At 48.2% G+C, this 22,317-nt stretch overlaps 1 protein-coding gene across 6 annotated transcripts in view; it reads right to left on the bottom strand.

The window, feature by feature from the left end:
- Positions 1-17,625, bottom strand: part of fam13a (family with sequence similarity 13 member A) — a 255,988-nt gene extending 238,363 nt beyond the window's left edge. For 2 of the 6 annotated variants that reach the window (XM_086006667.1, XM_086006678.1), the window contains exons 1-2: positions 17,306-17,625; positions 5,297-5,486 (exon numbers count right to left, since the gene is read on the bottom strand). In XM_086006667.1, coding sequence (XP_085862793.1) covers positions 5,297-5,486; positions 17,306-17,332 — 217 coding nt within the window. In that variant the 5' untranslated portion in view covers positions 17,333-17,625. Of the gene's footprint in view, positions 1-5,296; positions 5,559-17,305 lie in introns of those variants that run through there. The other 4 variants (XM_086006641.1, XM_086006686.1, XM_086006657.1 and 1 more) reach the window with 4 other exon arrangements.
- Between the last annotated feature and the right edge of the window lie 4,692 nt (positions 17,626-22,317).

Raw genomic sequence — 22,317 nt, 5'->3', positions numbered from 1 at the left:
ACCTGTGGAATTCTCTACCACAGAAGGCTGTGGAGATCAAGTCACTGAATATATTTAAAAAGGAGATAGATAGATTTCTAGACACAAAAGGTATCAAGGGGTATGGGGAGAGAGGGGGAATATGGTATTGAGATAGAGGATCAGCCATGATCATATTGAATGGCGGAGCAGGCTCGAAGGGCCGAATGGCCTACTCCTGCTCCTATTTTTCTATCTAACCCTATCAGCATATCTTTCTCTTCCTTTCTCCCTCATGTGCTTATCTAGCTTCCCTTTAAAGGCATCTACACTAGTCATCTCAACCACTCCATGTGGCAGCGAGTTCCACATTCTCACCACTCTCTGGGTAAAGAAGTTTCTCCTGAATTCCTTATTGGATTTATTAGTGACCATCTTATATTTATGACCCCTAGCTTTAGACTCGCTCCCAAGTGGCAACTACCCTATCAAACCCCTTCATAATTTTAAAGTCCTCTATTAGGTCAACCCTCAGCCTTCTCTGTTCATGAGAAAAGAGCCCCAGCCTGTTCCGTCTTTCCTGATGGGTATAACCTCTCAGTTCTGGCATCATTCTAGTCAAGCTTTTTTGCACCTTCTCCAGTGCCTCTATATCCTTTTTATAATATGGAGACCAGAACTGTGCGCAGTGCTCCAAGTGTGTTCTAACCAAGGTTCGATACAAGTTTAACATAACTTCTCTGCTTTACAATTGTATCCCTTTGGAAATAAACTACAGCGCTTGCTTTGCCTTTTTTTAAGGCCATATTAACCTGCGTCGCCACTTTCAGTGATCTGTGTATCTGTACCCCCAGATCCCTCGGTTTCTCTACCCCATTTAGACACTTAGGGGTTGATTTTCCTGGAGCCGTCAGGCGGGGTTTCAGGCGTGCGGGGGGCTAAAATCACGATTTCGGGGGTCCCAACACCATCCTGCCCAAAACCCGCCTCCACGCAAGTTTCAAAGGAGGCGGGTACCCGCCCCGCACTGGGACCCGCCGACCCGAGGTGGGAAGGGATTAGTGCCAATTTTTAGCCTAATCCCTATTTTGAGGGGTGTCGTGTGGGATTCCCGACGGCTCCAAACCACGCCAAGTTAGAGCAGGCGGGCTGTCGGGTTGAAGGACTTGGAGGGGTCGCGATGTCGGTGTTCAGGTGAGTGATGGGTGCATGAGTGCAAAGGTAAGTGTGTTTGGTGTGTCTAAAGTGTGTAAAGAAGTTTAAATTACCTGTACTTAACTTAACAGCCTTTCCTCCTCTAGATTTCGGGAGCCCATCACTCAGCCGGCACTGAAAGCAAAATGGCTGCGAGCGGTCAAAAGTGACAGCCTTCAGCTTTCATTGTCGGTGAGACTTCTAACTGAGTCTGTGTAGAAGGACTCAGGTTAGAAGTAAGACTGTCAGTGTTTGACAGCTTCAAACAGCTGTGAAACACTGATATTTCATCTGTCAAGACCTCTTGACAGATGAGATTTCAGTCTGTGACGTCACCTGTTGCCGGGTGGCCCTTAATTGGCCTGCTGAGCCCACTGGGCGGGCTTAACAAGGTCAATCAAGGGAAAGTCGCGTGGATTGGCCGAATGTCGATGTAGGCGGGATTAAAACCTGAAAGTTGTAGTCCCGCCTCCTTACCGACAGCTTAATGAAAATCTACCCCTTTCCAAAAATAAATTTAATTTCTTAAATCAAAAGGATATAGAGGCACTGGAGAAGGTGCAAAAAGTATTTCCTAGTGGATGCCAGAACTGAGAGTGTATAACTATCAGGAGAGGCTGAACAGGCTGGGGCTCTTTTCTCTAGAAAAGAGAAGTCTGTTTCTGTGCTGTAAATACTTTGTAATCTGTAAATTATGTTGCAGCCCTTAAAGCTCCTTAAAAATAAATATTTTCTGTGCCAGGTCCTGACCCAACTGATCTCCACACACATGCACTTTCAACAGGATAGGAATCGGGGCAGGAAAGGAAGATCTTGTACAGCATCTTTCACATTCTCAGCACGCCCCAAAGCAAACCACAGCCAATGAATTACTTTTGAAGTGTAGACACTGTTGTGTTGCAGGAAAGGTCCCAACAGCAGCAATGAAGTAAATGATTGCATTAATGAATCTTGGCCAGCACACCAGGAGAACTCTGCACTCCTCTTCGAACAGTGTCACGGGATCTAAATAGGTTGGTGGGGCTTATTTCTTAGCTAAAAAAAAAACCTGGGCACCTCTGACAATGCAGCACTCCCTCGTTACAGCGAGCCTAGAGTTTGTGCTCAAGTCCTGGAGTGGGGCTCCAACCCACAAACCTTCTGACTCAGAGGCAACAAGTGCTCGTCACTGAGCCAAGCTCACACTTATAACACTGGTTGATTTTCCCCAGGGTGCTGAGGCTGATTGGAACACCCCTACGACCAGCAGGGCCGAGATCAGGAAAGTCTGTGCTGCCCTGGATCGAACATAGGAGCTTCCCGGTCTGAATCTGAAATCCTCACTGGATAGTGAAAGGGGGAGCCCCACTGTTCGATAGCTCTGACGTGCAGTCCAACGAGAGCACTAAAGAACAATGCTGGTGGTCCGCTGGATTGGTCAGTGTGATAGAAAACCAATCGCTCTGTGCTTTCATGCTAGCAGGACATTAGAATTGTATCACTGAGCATGTTCAAATATTGACAGGAGCTGGCAGTTATGGTAAACGATTAACAAAGGGACAGAGAGGCTATTATTGTAGTGCAGGCGGAACGCCAACAGCAACATTTTTATTATTCTGTACCCTGAAAACTGTTACGGTCAACTTTTGTTGCGTTTACATCCTTTGACTTTGGGCATTCGTACACAGGGTAATCTGGAGAACAAGAGCTGAGAACGACATCGGAGATTGTAAGAAAGACCGGGGCAGAAATCCGTCTTGTACCGGCGCCCAAGAGGGATTTCTACCCCCTTGGATCCCCAGCATCCAATCAACGGCAAGGTCGTGCACCCCCCACCCCACCAAGGTCAAAGTGCAGCCACTCCCACCTCGTGCGGGGCCCATGCTCGCCCTCTTTGCACAGGCGATAGTTAGTGCGCGGTGATGACAATGGAGTCCGTCCCACTGCCCGTAGATATCGTCAATTAATGGGGCAGATGGAAAATCGACCTCGTGCGTACAATGTGGCGCTCTTTGGCCAGTGACAATTACTGTACAAAAGGCCCACAGGTACAACACCGTAGAACATTGGAAAGTGCTGCTGGAGAAGTCTCTCCTTGCCCCATACAAAATCCCAAATTTCAAATCTGAAAGCTTCCACATACAATATAACTCAAGGTCATCCCGTGACACCTAGCGGGTAAAGTTCAACTTCAGCGGGGTACAGATTGACCAATAGCGGCTCGGCCTCCCATTTTGCACTTTACCACCCCCGCCACCCCTCCACTAGTTTTTCTGCAATTAAACAAACTTAAAAACAATAGTTCATGAGAAATTTTCCAAACTTCAAAAAGTAACCTATCCGAAAGAAATGAATGCTTTTTTAAAACAATATTCTGATTGGAGTTAAGTTCCCCTCATAACCACTCAGACTGGCCAGCAGCCGAGGAGATGGGTCGGTGACCATGGACCTCCTGCTGGGCTCTCCCACAATCGCCCCCGCCCGCCCCCGCCATTCTGGAGCTGGCCAGCAAGGGGCAGAAGTGAACTGGAGCCGGCCCCGATTCCAGTTGCTCACCATCCTTGCCTCCGGCCATTACCGCACCGATGGCAAAGCTGGGATTGGCTGCTAGTTCTCAGACTGAAGGGGATAATGTGAGGGGGCGTACCGAGGAGCAGGAAAATCAATGATTTAAAAAAAACACACCTTAAAAGAAATAAGGCGCTTGCATTTATCAACCACTTTTTCACGACCCCAGGACGTCCCAAAGCGCTTCACAGCCTATGAATTACTCCTGGAATTCTATTCACTGTTGTGATGTAAGCAAATGCGGCAGCTAATTATTTGCGCACAGCAAGATGTCACAAACAGCAGTGAGATATGTGATGAAATATTCCATTCATCACTGCCTGTGACTGTGGTCGGTTTCAGTGTCATTTCCCTTCCCCCAGTCCTCATTGTATTGTTTATTGGAATGTGCTGTGTGTAGGGCTCCGCCCATACCTGGCCCCTTTTGTAAGCTAGCTCAGTCTAGCCTCAGTCTCCAGAAGGAAGATACCTCTCTCTCTTACGTGTTACTTTCTAAGTTAATAAAAGCCTTGTTTTGTTTCGCTAACATCGAGTCTCGGAATTATTGAGGCACATCAAGATAAATGACCAGTTGATCTGTTGTGGTGATGTTGGTTGAGGGATTAATGTTGGCCCAGGGCACTGGGGGGGGGGGGAAAGAAGGTGGCGGGGAAACTCACCTGCCCTTGTTTGAATAGCGTCACGGGATCTTTTACCCGAACAGGCAAACAGGACCTCGGTTTAACGTCTCATCCGAAAGGCGGCACAGCGGACAGCACTCCCTGCGTGATGCTCTGAAGCGTCGGTCTAGGTTAACGTGCTCAAGTCCTGGAGTAAGACTCAGGACCCAAAACTAGCGGCATAGCTTCTGTGTCATTATCGACCGGAAGATGACAGGGTTAAGAGGAGGGAAGGACGGAAGGAAGAAAAGAAAAAGAAAAAAGAAGAAAAAGGATAAAAAGAAAAAAGTGAAAAAGTGGAAAAGAGAAGAGAGAGAAAAGAAGGAGAAGGAGAAAGATAAAGAGAAAGAGAGCAGAGAGGAGAAAGAGAAAGATAAAGAGAGAAAGAGAAGGAGAAAATGAAGAGAAAGAGGAGAAAATGAAGAGAAAGAGGAGAAAATGAAGAGAAAGAGAAGAGAAAGAAAAAGAAAGAGAGAAAGAGAAAAAGAAGAAAATGAAGAGAAAGAGAAAAAGAAAAAAAAAGAGAAAAGAAAAAAGAGAAAAAAAGAGATGATAGAGAAAAAGAGAAAGAGAAAGAAGAGAAAGAGGAGAAAGAGAAAATGAAGAGAAAGAGAAAGAGAAGGAGAAAGAGAAGAGAAATAGAAAAAAAGAGAAGAGGAAAGTGAAAAGAGATAGAAAGAGAAAAGAAAGTGAAAGAGGAGAAAGAGGTGATGAAAAAGAGAAAGGAGTGAGAAAAAGCGAGAAGAGAAAGAGAATGAGACGGTAAAGAGAACGAGAAGAGAAATAACTTGCATTTATATAGCGCCTTGTACGACCTCAGGATATCTCAAAGCGGTTTACAGCCAATGAAGTACTTTTTTTGAAGGGCAGTCACTGCTGTAATGCGGGAAACCATTCACGCGGTCTTTCATACATTACTGTATAGCAACGCTGCTCACCATATTCTTGCAAATATTCCACCATGTGTTGTACGACAAATGGAATCCCATCGATCGTCTGCCCTCGTTGCTGGAGTTCACAAAGCGAGACGCCGAAAACCTTCCCGACGCTGTAGGCCCTCTGCATGCTGAGCGGCTGAGCCATAATCTTCTTCACGTCCTCCCTCAACCTGACTGCGGCCTTGTTTTGCTGGAAAGAACAGAGGAGCGGGGAACAATCAACCACGGCTACAGCAGGCACCTCCATCGGACAGAAGCGAGCACTTATCGCGATCCCAGCAGTGACACGGATTGGGCGGCAAACATAAAACATAAAAATGACAATCTCGAAGGCTCAGGGAATCGGACGACTTGAAAGGCTTCTCAGTCCCATTAATGAAAGAGAGAAGGTTTGCCCGTAGCCACGGGCAACAAAAAAAGGTAAACAATCACGCCCCTTTATTGGAACAGGTGGGCAGGACCTTCATAGTCACACAACCAATCTCGGGAGTTATGTTTGTTACTGCCAGGCTACAAGGGTGAAAGTTAAAGGCGGCTCAACTTAAAAAGGCTTGTTGACTAGCCCCGGCGGGGGCTCGTGGCATTAACCGTTGAAACAGAATAAATCAGAAATCACAGCATCACGGAGTACGGATGGAAACGCGATGGGGTTGGGCGCTCAAAGGATAGGGAAAGTGGTTTTTAAGACCTGCAGCTCCTCCGAGTCCCGCAGGAAGTTAACTGCTCCATCTAGCTGTGAATCGCTCAAAGTAGCAACAGGAAAACGCTGCTTAAGCCGGAGGGAGACACCAGCGGGGCACAGAAGGCCCTTCGGCCTCCCAACTGAGTTTGATTTCTTGTCAAGACAGTCGAGGGGCCAATTATTTCCAAAATTGACAGCAAGGGTTGCCAACTCTCCAGGATTGCCCTGGAGTCTCCAGGCTTAAAGATCAATCTCCGGGATGCAGCTGGGAGAATCCCGGGGTGGGGGGGAAATCACAATTGTGTACATTTTTTCATTTTCATTTATTTGTTATTAAAATACTGCAGAAGGATTTTAAAAAGTGGCAGCTTAACCAAGGGTGGGGGGAGGGCGGAGCGGCAGGCAGGAGGTCATGTGATGAAACTGCCAGGAATATATCCAACCAGAGTTGGCAACCCGAGTCTACGAATGAAAAGCGTCCTTTTTGGAAATGGTTGGCGAGACGGTTTAGCATTCACTTTGCAAAGAAAAATAATAAGCCACATTTCCCAGAGTCTATCAAGTCTTAACGGGTCGGGATTCAAACAGCAACTTCTGCCGCTGTTGCTGACCCAGGGAGCACTTTTTCCCCCCACACAAAGGAGAGTGGAAATCGGGACCTCGCTCCCCGCAAAAGGCTGTGGATGCTGGGGTGGGACAACTGGAGCTTTCAAGGCTGATAGATTTTTGTTAGGTAAGGGTATCGTGCGGCAAAGGCGGGGTGAATGAAATGGAGGTGCAGGGATGGCCGCAGTCTGATCGAATGGCGGAGCAGGCTGGAGGGGCTGAATGGCCGCCTCCCGTTTCCATGTTCCAGTCGTGCCTGTAAAGACGCCAGCATACTATGGGGCAACGTTCCCCCTAGGCTGCGCAGATGAGCTGGAAGAGATACCCCACAGCAAATTTAAAGGGACCGCGCATGCAAAAAAAAAAAATAGAACATTGCTATGGGGACAGCCAGATCTCGGCTCCACAGCAATGGAGAGCTGATGGAAACATAGAACATAGAAAAATAGGAGCAGGAGGAGGCCATTCGGCCCTTCGAGCCTGCTCCGCCATTCAATATGATCATGGCTGATCCTCTATCTCAATACCATATTCCCGCTCTCTCCCCATACTCCTTGATGCCTTTTGTGTCTAGAAATCTATCTATCTCCTTCTTAAATATATTCAGTGACTTGGCCTCCACAGCCTTCTGTGGTAGAGAATTCCACAGGTTCACCATCCACTGAGTGCAGAAATTTCTCCTCATCTCAGTCCTAAATGTCCTACCCTGTATCCTGAGACTGTGACCCCTCGTTCTAGACCCCCCCAGCCAGGGGAAACATCCTCCCTGCATCCGATCTGTCTAGCCCTGCCGCACCAACACTCCCGCTGCTCTTCAATAAGCAAGGGCAAAGCTCCACTCGTCGGTGTAAAGGCCAACGGAACAGTCGGCTCTTTGCCAACACCAAACAGCTTACAAATGAGGCTTGAAAGAGGCCTCGGGTGCTTCACTTCAGTTACGCTGCCGCCGACTCCGAGCCAAAGTGATCTTACGCCAACATTCAACGAGCCCTCAGTTTGGCCGCTTCACCCTCGTCACACATCAACGTTTGCATCAACGGCAAAATAAAACCAGTGGGGGGGGGGGAAAAGGTTCCTGTGAGGTCAAATATATCCCCCCAACCCCCCGATAAAGCCCTGATGGGTACATGACTGCCTGGGGATTCATAGAATTACACAGAAGGTGCAGCCCAGATACAGGCCATTTGGCCCAACTGGTCCATGCCGGTGTTTATGCTCCACACCAGCCTCCTCCCATCCTACTTCATCTCAGCCTATCAGTATAACCCTCTATTCCTTTCTCCCTCAGGTGTTTATCTCGCTTCCACTTAAATGCATCTGTGCTATTTGCCTCAACCACCCCCTGTGGTAGCGAGTTCCACATTCTCACCACTCTCTGGGTAAAGAAGCTGCTCCTGAATTCCTTATTGGATTTATTAGCGACTACCTTAAATTTACGGCCAATGTTTCTGCTAAGGTGTGCGCACTTGCGTGGCTGTGCAGTGATCTGAAAGGTCCCGCGCAGGCCGCTCACTGGCTTTTACACTGTAGATACCGCGCAGGCGCAGAAATTTAAAGGGACCGCGCGTTAAAAGAAACAGGCTGCGCGGAACACAGGGAACATTGCTTACGGCCAACTAGTTTCGGCCTCCCCCACAAGTAGAAACACCTTCTCCACGTCTACCCTATCAGACCCTTTCAGAATCTTAAAAGATCTTAAAAACTAACACCATGGTGGGAGCACCATCGCCATGGCGGGTGGTTCAAGAGGAAGGCCCACCACCAGCGGCATTCACATCTCGGGAACGAATAAGAAACAAAACTTTCATCACCGTGCCAAGCTCGAATGGCCGTGCCATCAACCCATCATGGGGGAATGTTCCACCCTGAGTACCTCGACGAGGGATCAAACAGCCACCCTGCTCCCTCCTGGGTGCTTCCCAGTACGTTAGTAAATTGAAACCTCATGCAATTTGCGAGTTCTAACTTCCGTCACTCGATGCTGGTCTCACTGCAGCATTCACATCTTATAGATCAGGTATCTGTTACAGCACTAATTACCAGTATGACAACTCTGCAAAAGGCTCCCATCAATAACTATTAACACAGTATAATCGCATACCCGGAATCATCAGTACAACAACAAAACTTGCATTTATATAGCGCCTTTAACGTAGTAAAACGTCCCAAGGCTCTGTACAGGAGCGTTAGCGAACAAAATTTGACACCGAGCCACATAAGGAGATAGTAGGGCAGATGACCATAAACTTGGCCAAGGAGGTAGGTTTTAAGGAGCATCTTAAAGGAGGAAAGAGAGGTAGAGAGGCGGAGAGGTTTAGGGAGGGAATTCCAGAGCTTGGGGCCTCGGCAGCTGAAGGCACGGCCGCCAATGGTGGAGCGATTAAAATCAGGGATGTGCAAGAGGCCAGAATTGGAGGAAAGCAGAGATCTCGGAGGGTTGTAAGGCTGGAGGAGCAGAAAAGAGGCAATGGCTCAAAAGGTTTGGCACTAGTCTGTCCCAGAGTAAGAAACACAGCCAAGTCTGCGCTGTGCTCCTAGCACTGTTATTTAAGTAAACCATATAAAAAAGGTTATTCACCAAGTTGCACTCTAAAAAGAATGTCGCTTTTCCACTCGACAACACTCAAGTCAGCCCTGAAATGTAAAGTCTCAGCCTCAATGCAGCACAGTATTTAGTCTCCCAGATGCAATGAAAGGCGGAGGAGGAGGCCAGGACTTACTAAAACCCTCGCCAACGCCGGCCAATTTTCCATTCTCAGTGGGTGGTGCATCCACAGAAAGTGCCTTTGCTCCGCCCAACAGCTGAGGAAACGGCCGTGAGACGGTGCTCACAGTGAATGAAGGAAGCATGACCCTAAGCAGTTGTTGGCGACAGTTCATCCGGTGAGCAACTGAACCAGGCAGTCGGAGGCGGCCTCGGGATCCATCTGTGCCGATCTCAAGTGAGCTGGCGGTAGGGCTGTTACAACTGGTCTCGGTGTCCGGGGGTCCTGGGCGGACAAGAATCGCCCAACGTTCCCACTCCGGGCCACCATCCAATGACACCCGCTGGGAGCTCGGAATCCTAGTGGTTATGGTCCTGGACAACCCAAAGCTTGCGAGCTCAAAACTGATCCATCCGGTCAAACTGAATTCAATAAATCTGATCGTTTCATTTAATCTTACAGCACAGAAGGAGGCCATTCGGCCCATCGTGCCTGTGCCGGCTCTTTGAAAGAACTATCCAATTAGTCCCACTCCCCCTACTCTTTCCCCATAGCCCTGCAAATTTTTCCTTTTCAAGTATTTATCCAAAATTACTACTGAATCTGCTTCCACCGCCCTTTCAGGGTTCAACAGTGCATTCCAGATAACAACAGCTCGCCATGTTAAAAAAAAAACTCTCCTCATCTCCCCCCGGTTACCGACCCTCCTGCCAGTGGAAACAGTTTCTCCCTATCTACTCTATCAAAACCCTTCATAATTTTGAACAACTCTACTAAATCTCCCCTTAATCTTCTCTTCTCTAAGGAGAACAACCCCAGCTTCTCTAGTCTCTCCACATAACTAAAGTCCTTCATCCTTGGCACCATTCCAGCAAATCTGCTCTGCACCCTCTACAAGGTATCAAGGATATGAAGCAAAGACGGATAAATGGAGTTGAGGTACAGATCAGCCAGGATCTAACTGAATGGCAGAATAGGCTCGATGGGCTGAATATCCTACACATTACAACAGTGACTACACTCCAAATAGTACTTATTGGCTGTAAAGCGCTTTGAGACATCCAGTGGTCGTGAAAGGGGCTATAGAAATGCAAGTCTTTATTTATTTCTTTTTACAGGAAACTTTCGATTTACCGGCACCTAAATAATCGGAAATCTCGGTTAACCGGCAAAATTCAGGAGGAGGTTCAGGTAAGTTTTATTACTTGCCTTCCTCTATCTGTTGCTGTGCAAGGGTGTGGCTGCAGCTGTTGCTAAGCTACAGAGACGCTTGGAACCTGTGGCCATTGTTCTGAACCTGTTGCTAAGCAACAGGGTTTGTTGCTTTATACGGAGCTCTCAGCTCCGTATCTTTTACTATAGCTTTCGGTTATCCGGAATTTTTGATGAACCGGCACCACATCGGTCCCGTCGGTGCCGGATAAAAAAAAGTTTCCTGTACTCCTGATCCTATGAGTCACATAGAAATTACAACCCATAGAAACAGGCCGTTCAGCCCAGCCAGTCCATGCTGGTGTTTAAGCACCCCTTGTCACCAGGTGGTCTTGGTAATGTGACACCAATGCACATTCTCCCGTTTTATACTGCACCACTGGAGTCGGTGTGGGGACCAACGCCAGCACGGTACAAAGGAGACACTTGCTGGACGGTGCGTACTGTACAGAGCTGCTTCGAGCAAAGCAGTTCTCTGTGCCTGTTGCTCCCAGCGCTCTGGAACTGCCAATCCTCAACACAATGCCGGACAGGTTCCAGAGCGCTGACAACATAAAAACAACACGGTTGTGTCGGGAAGTTTAAATGCATCAAGAGATAGCAACTGTGTATTTCAGATTTCTCATAGCTTAAAGCATGCTCCAGCAATTTTTCTGGATACATTTACAGAGGGAAAGACATGCATTTATTTAACATCTTTTACAACCTCAGGTCATCCCAAAGCGCTTTACAGCCAATGAAGTACTTTTTGAAGCGTAGTCACTGTTGTAATGTAGGAAACGCGGCAGCCAATCTGCGCACAGCAAGCTCCCACAAGCAGCTATGAGATAAATGACCAGATAATCTGTTTTTAGTAATGTTGGTCAAGGGGTAAATGTTGGCCGGGACACCGGGGATAACTCCTATGCTCTTCCAAAAGTGCCGTGGGATTTTTTACCTCCATCTGAGAGGGCAGACGAGGAGTCAGTTTAACGTCTCACCTGAAAGATGGCACCTCCGACAGTGCAGCACTCCCTCAGCACTGCACTGGGAGAGTCAGCCTGGATTACGGGTTCAAGTCTCTGGAGCGCGACTAGAACCCCCATCCTGCTGCTTCAGAGGCGAGATTATTTTATCAAAATTTCTGCAACTGTGTGAAATACAAAAAAAAATGACAAAATAATTCACTGCATCATTGAAAATGAGAAGGGTGCAGCGGTATTTAACAAGACATTAAAAATAGCCACTGCACCACTGTCTGTGCCAGCACAGCTGGCTGGCAAGAGGGTTACAGATGGTGTCGTACATTGGGGATTAGTTTAAAAATAAAGTGAAACCTTTTAAGTACAGCCACGCTATTTTATTTACTCAGTGCTCCTCTGCTTTGTAGAATAAAATTTCTTCAAAGATTATGGGTGGGAGAAAAAAAAAACCCAGGTGATAAGAAAATAGAACAGAGTATCGGTTGGTCAAAGTACCTCAGAAATGCAAGCAGCATCTGAAAACGTTACCACATCAAAGAATCACATTAATATATGGACTGCGTTGCAGGTGAGAGGCTAGTGATTAAGAACGGGAGCGACGGCAATGTTTCCTATATGCTGCACCCCTCATTAAATCTCCAGGGACTTGCCAACACAGGACAAGACAAACACTTGGCATTCCTACTCGAACTTGGAATTTTAACTGTCTTCGAGCAATAGGGTTTGCCGTTTAAAAAAAAAAATATTATTAATTCTCAGAATGTCACTGGTAAGGCTGGCGTTTATAGCCCAAGTGGGCGGCGCTGGCAAAGCCCCGTTTAGTGCCCAGCTCCCTAGTGGCCTTGAGGGCATTAAGAGCCAGCCGTGAAGGGAGGCATTGGGGCCAGATGTAGGCCAGGCCAGGCCAGGTAAGGAGATGTCAGGTTCCCTTTCCTGAAGGAGAATTGTTTTTTTTTAAAAACCACAATTAATTTCATGGTTATTTTATCTGGTGCCAGCCTACAAATCACAAAGATTTAATTAATTTAATCAGCCATAGTGGGATTTAAACTCACAACCTCTGGCTTTGCTTTGTCCAGTGCCATAACCACTAGGCTACCATACCCAAACCTTTTGCCAAAATAGAATTGCTAAAGCAGAGATGTTGTGTTAAACTTGTATAGAATCATGGCTAGACCACACTTAGAATACTGGGCACAGTTCTGGTCTCCATGTTGCGTAGACTAGGCCTATATTCCCTAGAGTTTAGAAGAATGGGAGGTGATTTCATTGAAACATATAAAATTCTTAAGGGGCTCGACAGGGTAGATGCTTCCCCTGGCTGGGGAGTCTACAACCAGGGGTCACAGTCTCAGAATAAGGGGTCGGCCATTTAGGACTGAGATGAGGAGAAATTTCTTCACTTAGAGGGTGGTGAATCTTTGGAATTCTCTACCCCAGAGGGCTGTGGAGGCTCAGTCGTTGAGCATATTCAAGACAGAGATCGGTAGATTTTTCGATACTAAGGGAATCAGGGGATATGGGGATAGTGCGGGAAGGATTTGAGGTAGAAGATCAGCCATGATCTTATTGAATGGCGGAGCAGGCTCAAATGGCCTACTCCTATTTCTTATGGTCTTATGTTCTTATATTGTAAAAAGGATATAGAAGCACTTGAGAAGGTGAAAAAAAGATTTACAAGGATGATACCAGAACTGCGCAGGTACAACTGGGGCTCTTTTTTCTACAAGAGAAGGCTGAGGGGTGACCTGATAGAGGTTGTTAAAATTATGAAGGGGTTCGATAAGGTAGACATAGAGAAGATGTTTCCACTTGTGGCCATGAATATTAGATATTCAATAATAAATCCAATGAGGAATTCAAGAAAGTGGCAAGAATGTAGAACGCACCGCCACATGGAGTGGTTGAGGCAAATCGCAAAGATGCATTTAAGGAGAAGCCAGATAAATACATGGAATCAGAAAATGATTCAGCATTGAAGGAGGCCATTCGGCCCATCGTGCCTGTGCCGGCTCTTCGAAAGATCTGTCCAATTCATCCCACTCTCCTTGTTCTTTCCCCATAGCCCTGCAAATGTTTCCTTTTCAACTACATATCTAATCCCCCTTTTTGAAAGTTACTACTGAATCTGCTTCCACCGCCCTTTCAGGCAGTGCGTTCCAGAACTTCGTCACACAGTGCGTGGCGAGGCTGTGGAATTCACTCCCAGGGTTAGCGGTCGAGGTAGAAACTGTATCAATGCTCGAGGCTAGATTGGGCAGGTGGATACAGGAATAGGGAGATGAAGGGATGTGGGAACAGGACGGGTAAATGCGACCTATTCGGGCGTGTGTGGAGGGGTGAGTACATGCAGTCACGGACTGGTTGGGCCGAATGGCCGGATTCCGTGTTGAAACTTCGATGTACAAAAAAACCCACCAGCAATCCGTAATTCCCAACCGGCTACAGGGTTGCCAACCGTCCCGGATCATCATGGAGTCTCCGGGAATTGAAGGTTAATCTCCAGGACACTGCTGCGAGGAACCCCGGGAGAAACATCAAAAGAGGATCCCGACAGCGCTGTGCAGCCACGCAGCTGAAAGGGAACATTGGCTGGCGGGTCTCAAATATCGGGGTGGAGCCGATCGTAGGCCGCCGTCGCGAGGCAGCCGGGAGATCCGGAAGCTTCTTCATCTGCCAGGCGCTAGTCTGACTCCACGCGCCAACTCCACAGATGTGGAGTGCGGAGGTGGGGGATGAAAAAAAAGAAAAATATTTCCCTTTCAAAGCCAGATTTCTGGCGTCTGGTTTAGATTGCAGAGATTTTCCAGAAAGCCCGCTCGAAAAAGAAAAACACTGCCCAAATTTTTTTCTCCAACCGTCATTCCCAGTTCGAACTTTGCAGTGAAGCGTTTGGACCCTTCTTTCCCGAGCGACAGATGGGAGATGTAAGAGGAACGCGCGGATGGGTTTAGCCACACAGGCAGCTGTGGCGCAACCCCTTTGCGGCCACTCGTGAGGCTGCATCTCGTCGGAAGGACAAATGTGCCGCGCCGGCGTCTTTAGCCGACTCCCGTTTCTCCACGGGTTCCCGCCGGCCCGTGGAGCATTTCCAGCTTTTTTTGATCTCTTTGCATTTGCAGTGAAACTGGGCCCCGCTGGCAGCATTAAGTCGCTGGCCAGGAGCAGGGCAACACCGACTCCCTTGGTGCGCCTCATATTGCCCGGCGTTAACAGGGCGGTAACGGTAGTCGCAGCGGCCCCTTTAATGCCGATGACATTTTGAAAGCGGCTGACTGCAGTCGGCCCGCCGTTCAATTAGATCCCGGCTTATCTCAGCCTCAACTCCATTTACAGGAAACTTTCGATTTACCGGCACCTAAATAACCGGAAATCTCGGTTAACCGGCAAAATTCAGGAGTAGGTTCAGGTAACTTTTATTACTTGCCTTCCTCCATTTGTTGCTGTGCAAAGGTGTGGCTGCAGCTGTTGCTAAGCTACAGAGATGCTTGCAACTTGTGGCCATTGTTCTGAAGCTGTTGCTAAGCAACAGGGTTTGTTGCTTTATATGGAGCTCTCAGCTCCGTATCTTTTACTCGTGTTTGCGTGGGTTTTCTCCGGGTGCTCCGGTTTCCTCCCACAGTCCAAAGATGTGCAGGTTAGGTTGATTGGCTATGATAAATTGACCCTTAGTGTTAGGGGGATTAAATACGGGGGGTTACAGGGATCGGGTGGGATATGTGGCGGTGCAGGCTCGATGGGCTGAAATGGCCTCTATCTGCACTGTGGGGTTTCTGTGATTCTGTGATATAGCTTTCGGTTATCCGGAATTTTTGATGAACCGGCACCACGTCGGTCCCGTCCGTGCCGGATAAAAAAAACCCGCCTCAGCTCCATATCCCTCGACACCCTGACAACAACAACAACAACTTGCATTTATATAGCACCCCTTAACGCAGTAAAACATCCCAAGGCGCTTCACAGGAGCGTTGCAAGACAAACAAAATTACCCAACAAAAATTGACCTATCTCATTCTTGAAAGCTCCAGTTACACAGGATTACATAGGATATACGGCACAGAAACAGGCCATTTGGCTCAACCAGTCCATGCTCCACACGAGCTGACGTAAGAAAACTACTAGGAGCTTGGTCTAAGCGTTAAACAAAGCTTTAATCAACTGTTCTACAACATGGAGGTCTAGTTGTGTCCTTCACTAGTTCCTGTTAAGAATGTCCTGCGCAAGCTGGGCCCGTGCCCGAGTATTTATACTCTCCCTGGACAGCGCCACCCGCAGGCCGCTCAGTATCATTTCATAAGTCTTTCTTTCATGAATGACTGATTCATGTCACGAGCCTCCTCCCGTCTTTCCTCATCTAAATCTATCAGCATAACCCTCTAGTCCCTTCTCCCTCATATGCTTGTCCAGCCTCTCTTAAATGCATCTATATTATTCACTTCAACCACTCCCTGATCCAGCATCCACAGTCTTTAGGAGACAGGTGGAGGGAAAAAAAGTTCCTGATTTTTTTTTAAAGGTAGAGAGTGGTGAACCTGTGGAATTCTCTACCACAGAAGGCAGTAGAGGCCAATTCATTAAATATATTCAAGAAGGAGTTGGATATATTTCTTAAGGCTAAAGGGATCAAGGGATATGGGGAGAAGGCAGGAACAGGGTATTGAATTTGGATGATCAGCCATGATCTCACTGAATGGCGGAACAGGCTCGAGGGGCCGAATAGCCTACTCCTGCTCCTATCTTCTATGTTTCTATGTAACTAGTCCTGGCAGCAGCTAGCAGAATACCCGCATCTCCTCTCCTCTCCTAAGGGTGATGCCTCTTATTGAGTTGCAGTTCCATGGTGCACCAACACTACTCTGACCCTTTGGCAACAAGCCATTCAATCGCCAGGCTAGGCTGTGAGCAAGTGCGGGCTACTCGACCTTGGAGGGCATCACAGCTGTGCCTGATCCTGCTCTCACCCGCCGCCCACGAGCTCTCAACTTCCACAGAAGGAATACTGGGCAGTGATCTGAATGGGGGGGGCGGGGGGAGAAGAACATCCTCAATCCATCTGCCAGAATCAGCTACAACAAGGAACTCAGCCTTGGACCTCTTACACCGTGCATATATCTTAACTCACACCGAGTCCCGCTCACCCATCACCCCCTGTGCTCACTGACCTACAATGACTCCCAGTCCGGCAATGCCTCGATTTTAAAATTCTCATCCTTGTGTTCAAGCCCCTCCATGGTCTCGCCCCTCCCTAATCTCTTCCAGTTCTAAAACCCTCCGAGATCTCTGCGCTCCTCCAATTCTGGCCTCCTGCACATCACCGATTTTCATCGCGCCACCATTGGCGGCCGTGCCTTCAGCCGCCCGATGCCCTAAGCTCTGGAATTCCCTCCCTGAACCTCTCCGCCTCTCTCCTCCTCCTTTACCACGCACCTCAAAACCTACTTCTTTGACCAAGTCTTTGGCCGCCTGTCCCGATATCTCCTTCATTGGCTCGGTGTCAAATCTTGTTTGATAATCGCTCCTGCGTTGGGATGTTTTAGTGCGTTAAAGGCGCTATATAAATGCAAGTGGTTGTTACTTTAGCACAGATTTCCTGTAATCACAGAGACAAACTATTTTATTACAGCACTAAAATAAATCGCTTTCCGTACTATTTTTGCTGCAAACCCCTTCTGAAGTTCCCTCAACAGTTAATGAAATCCACGGATTTACACCCAGCACTGACTTAGAAACCTGGGAGAAAAGGACCGAGACTTTGGGGAGGGGGGGGGAGAAAGACTACAGCAGTTAGCGAGCTCTCACACACGGTATCGAGTCTTTAACACAATGAGCCGCCTGTACTCACACAGACAGTGATCGCTCCTGCTCCCATTTTCCAGGAAATGCATCCAAGGAGAACCTGATCAACTGGAGACGGAAAAAACCCATGCAGCAGGACCAGCAGGAGTTAAGGAACCAGGCCGAACGTGCAGATCGGTTGCAGCGATGGTGCGTCCGTCCCCCCCACAACTGCTGCCCAAAAAATAACTCGCCGCGCTTCTGAGAAGCTCGCTGAACTTCTTATGTGAGTAAAATCCTTTCCCTCGATGTGCTGTTAACAGCAGCAAACTGTACCCAAAGAACACAGGCACACAGAGCTAGGATTCCAGCTCCTCGGTGGAAATTTGATCCGCACTTAGCTGCTGGCAGCCTGACATCAGATCATGTGATCAAGCCAGTTTTTTACAACAACAAAATCCTGAACTGGCCCAGCGGACAGTAAAGACAGCCTGAAACTGTTAAGGTTCTCCCGAGGGGCACGCTCGACATTTCCTTCACAGCGCTTTTGCGTTGCCAATGCGGCAGGCGGGCAGCATCAACGACAGATGCTTCTGCGGCCTCACAGGAACATAGGAGTAGGCCATTCAGCCCCCTCGAGCCTCTTCCGCCATTCAACTAGATCGTGGCTGCTCCCTATCTCAACTCCATAATGCTGGCTTGGTTCCCTAACCCTTAATACCCTTGCTGAACAAAAATAACCCCTCCCTGGATCCCCGGGGCCAATAACGGACGATCCTCATCCAAGTGGGATTGGAATTTCTAGCCAGATCACGGCCAAAAAGAAAACGCAACCCTGGAAAGTCCACAAGAGGCGGAGTGGTTTAGGACAGGAATTCCAGAGCATGGGGCCCAAGGCAGATGAAGGCACGGCTGCCAATGGTGGGGTGAAGACAGTGGGGGACGCACGAGAGGTCATAGTCAGAGGAACGGAAAAAGTTCTTGGGCTGGAGAAAGATACAGAGATAGGAAGGGTTGAGGACAATGAAGGATAAGATTTTGATTTGTAGGTATTGGGAATATTGGAAATCAATGTAGGTGACTGAGGACAGGGGTGATGGGTGAGTGGGACTTGGTGCGGGATAGGATCCATGAAAAATGCACTTCTCTTCAACTTGCTTACAAAATTTCAGCTCTCTCCCAACCACTACAGTGTGGATAAAAATATATTGGAATGTCGGAATCAGTGTTCTGTCCAGACCAGGAAATGGGAGAAGATTTGAAAAAAAAACAAAAGACTTGCAGTTATATAGCGCTCTTCACGACCTCAGGACGTCCCAAAGCCCTTTACAGAGAATGGAGTACTTTTTGAAGTGTAGTCACTGTTGTAATGTAAGAAACGCGGCAGCCAATTTGTGCACAGCAAGCTCCAACAAACAGCAATGTGATAATGACCAGACAATCTGTTTTTTTAGTGATGTCGATTGAGGGATAAGTCTTGGAGAGGACACTGGGGAGAACTCCCCTGCTCTTCTTCGAAATGGTGCCGTGGGATCCTTTATGTCCACCTGAGAGGGCAGACGGGGCCTCGGTTTAACGTCTCATCCGAAAGACGGCACGTCAGACAGTGCAACGCTCCCTCAGCACCGCACTGGAGTGTCAGCCCAGATTTTTGCATTTAAATCTCTGGAGTGGGACTCTGAACCCACAACCTTCTGACTCAGAGACGAGAGTGCTACCCACTGAGCCACAGCCGACACCATTTAGACAGGTGTCCCATTCCCAGCTGGAAACCGCTGGTATGGCTCTCAAGGCGAAGACAGGATTGGGATCAGCTGTTATGTCCCACCACAGTGAAACAGCCAACAGACAATCTCCAGACAAAAACCACCATTTATACATCACCTTTAACGTATAAAAACATCCCAAGGCTCTTCACAACCAAGTAAGAAATAAACACGGGGATAATGGTATTGGCAGCAGTGAAAGAAAGAAAGACTTGGATTTATAATAACACCTTTCACAACATCAGGACGTCCCACAGCGCATTACAGCCAATTAAATACTTTTGAAGTGTAGTCACTTAATGTGGGGAGCTAATTTGCGCACTGCAAACTCACACAAACAGCAATTACATAAATGACCAGATGGTCTGTTTTGGTGGTGTTAGTTTGGGAATAAATATTGGCCAGGTCATTGGGGAGAACTCCCCTGTTCTTCTTCGAAAAGTACTGCGGGGTCTTTTACCTCCACCTGAGGGAGCAGATGGGGCCTCGATTTAACATCTCATCCGAAAGACAGCACTCCCGATAGTTCAGCACTGCCTCACTACTACACTGAAGAGTCAGCTTGCATTATAGGGCTCCATTCTCTGGAGTGGGACTTGAAAAAGACTTACATTCATATAGCGCCTTTCATGACCACAGGACGTCTCAAAGCGCTTTACAGCCAATGAAGTACTATTTGGAATGTAGTCACTGTTGTAATGTGGGAAACGCAGCAGCCAATTTGCGCAAAGCAAGCTCCCATAAACAGCAATGTGATAATGACCAGATAATCTGTGTCTGCTATGTTGATTGAGGGATAAATATTGGCCAGGACACCGGGGATAACTCCCCTGCTCTTCTTCAAAATAGTGCCGTGGGATTTTTTACATTCACCTGAGAGGGCAGACGGGGCCTCGGTTTAACGTCTCATCCGAAAGACGGCACCTCTGACATTGCAGCACTCCCTCAGTACTGCACTGGAGAGTCAGCCTAGATTTATGTGCTCAAGTCCCCGGAGTGGGACTCGAACCTTCTGACTCAAAGCCGAGTGTGCTGCCCACTGAGCCACAGCTGGCACTGGAGAAAGCCGAGCCCCTGGCACGAGCTGTTTTATAACCGTTAACGGCACAACCCGACTATCACCACTCCGGCTCTGCTCGTAATCTCTACCTCGAGAGAGTTCCTCATAACTCTCAATGCAAAGAGAATTCAGCGACTCAAAGAATTTAAAGTCATTGGCCCTGAATTCACGGTCGGTATGATGGCGTACTCTCAGAGCACGCCGTCATACCGCCTTTGAAATTGAATGCAAGTTCAGGATTTCCGCTTGTGCATGCGCTTAATCCCAAACTCGCAATCTGTCAAGCTCAGACTGTGCATCGGCTTTGCTGCACGTTTCACCTACCCGTTCAAGTCAACGTGCTGCCGATAAGTTGGGCTAATTAACCCACCTCCTTCTTCTTCTTCCTTCTTAGGCAGTCCCTCGGAACCGAGGATGACTTGCTTCCACATTAAAAATGAGCTTGCAGGTGACTAATGAGTCCAATGCGGGACCTACAGTCTCTGTCACAGGTGGGGCAGACGGTGGTTGAAGGGGCAGGTGGATGGGGTGCTTGGGTTGACGTGCGCTCCTTCCACTGCCTGCGCTTGGCTTCCGCTTGCTCCCGGCGAAGAGACTCGAGGTGCTCGGCGCCTTCCCGGATGCTTCTCCTCCACTTTGTGCGGTCTTGGGCCAGGTATTCCCAGATGTCGGTGAGGACGTTGCACTTGTTCAAGGAGGCTTTGAGGGTGTCCTTGATACGTTTCCTCTGCCCACCTGGGCTCTCTTGCCGTGTCGGAGTTCCGAGTAGAGCGCTTGTTTTGGGAGTCTCCACCTACTGCGCATTAATTATCCTGAATTTTTTTAGGTCTGGTGCAAACAGGCGCAGGAGCCTGTTGCACAGCGTAAGCGGGGGGCGGTGGGGGAAGGAGATGAGAAAATTGTATTCGTTGGCGGCTGCTGACTGGCCCGTTGAGTGTTTCCAGCATTTTCTGATTAAAGATTTATTGGCCAGACACAAAGCTCTTTTCATGTGTCTAGCCACATAGTGTGCAACCTGCAGCAAAATATGGATGTTGGCAATGAAAAGCATCTTGCAGCAATCCGCCTTACAAGCACAGCTCCAGAAATTGTTTCAAAGGTATCGCTGCAGCACTGGGACGTGGGGAAACCAGGGAGAAGACGAAGAGAATCTAGCTGACGGTCAGTGGAAATTATGCAACCTAAATCAGGAAATATTCTTATGGGCTTTACCTTTGCGGATTTTACAACGGCTCTTTTGTCACAAAAAATATGTCTTGTGGGGCATAACAGCCGAGGTCAAAGGCGGCGAGGCATGAAACTAAAACCACACCAATGTTTTGCTCAGACCGCTCTCTTGCGAAAAATCCCTTGAGTCAAGGTTACCAGTAACAGGGGGTTGATATTTGTACGATAGCAAAATCTCCTGCTTTCTATCCTATCTCTGATCTTCCCTTTTGTTCTTTCATCCCCTCTCCCCTTTTCCCAGCCCCTAACTTGCTTTAAAATCTATTCCTTTTCCTGCTTTTTTCCAGTTCTGATGAAAGGTTCCTGACCTGATACGTTAACTCTGTTTCTCTCTCCATGGATGCTACCCTGGCCTGCTGAGTTTTTCCAGCGTTTTCTGCTGTTGTTTCGGTTGAAATTTGTAGTTGGTTATTTGTCACTGGTCGGAGATGAAAATCGGGTGGTTTCTGTAATGTATATACCTTTAAGGGGGGGAACTATCTTTTACAGCTCATTTATACTGCAGTACCGGCAGTGACCACACCTGTATATAGTACTGAGTAGTAATCTGAACAGATCAGTTCCAGTGTGAGCCAAGTTGAGTAAACACCTGTTGTACCGTTCTCCTGCAGTCTGTGTCTTATTATACACAGACACAACATTGGCGACGAGGCAAGTTCGAACCTACCTGCAACTCTGCATCACCTCCCGGGGATTCGTTCCTGGAGATCAGTGGATTGGAGGTCAAGGCCAGAGACTCGGGCGTCGACCACGGGCAACCGCCCAGTCATCCAGCAGAGACTCGAGAATTGCGGGGAGGCTGTCGAGAGCCAGGCTTGGCTTTCCAGTCGAGGTGGTCCAGCGAAACGGGCTGGCAACAGGTAGTGCGCAGACCCTTCCCGGACAGCGGCGGGCTAGAGCCCGACCGAGCGGCACAGCAAAGGGCCGAGCAGCGTCGACGGGGGAGAGAGAGAGAGAGGGCAGAGCGTACAGGGCGCAGCTGGTGTTCAGGGGCCGAGCAGCGTCGAAGAGAGGGAAAGAGAGACG

Source organism: Somniosus microcephalus, chromosome 2, assembly GCF_052327205.1.
Source record: "Somniosus microcephalus isolate GS21.2 chromosome 2, FLI_Smic_1.0, whole genome shotgun sequence".
In the NCBI taxonomy this organism is placed as follows: domain Eukaryota; kingdom Metazoa; phylum Chordata; class Chondrichthyes; order Squaliformes; family Somniosidae; genus Somniosus; species Somniosus microcephalus.
Note: the sequence above shows the minus strand (reverse complement) of the source record. Positions and strands in the feature narration are given on the sequence as shown.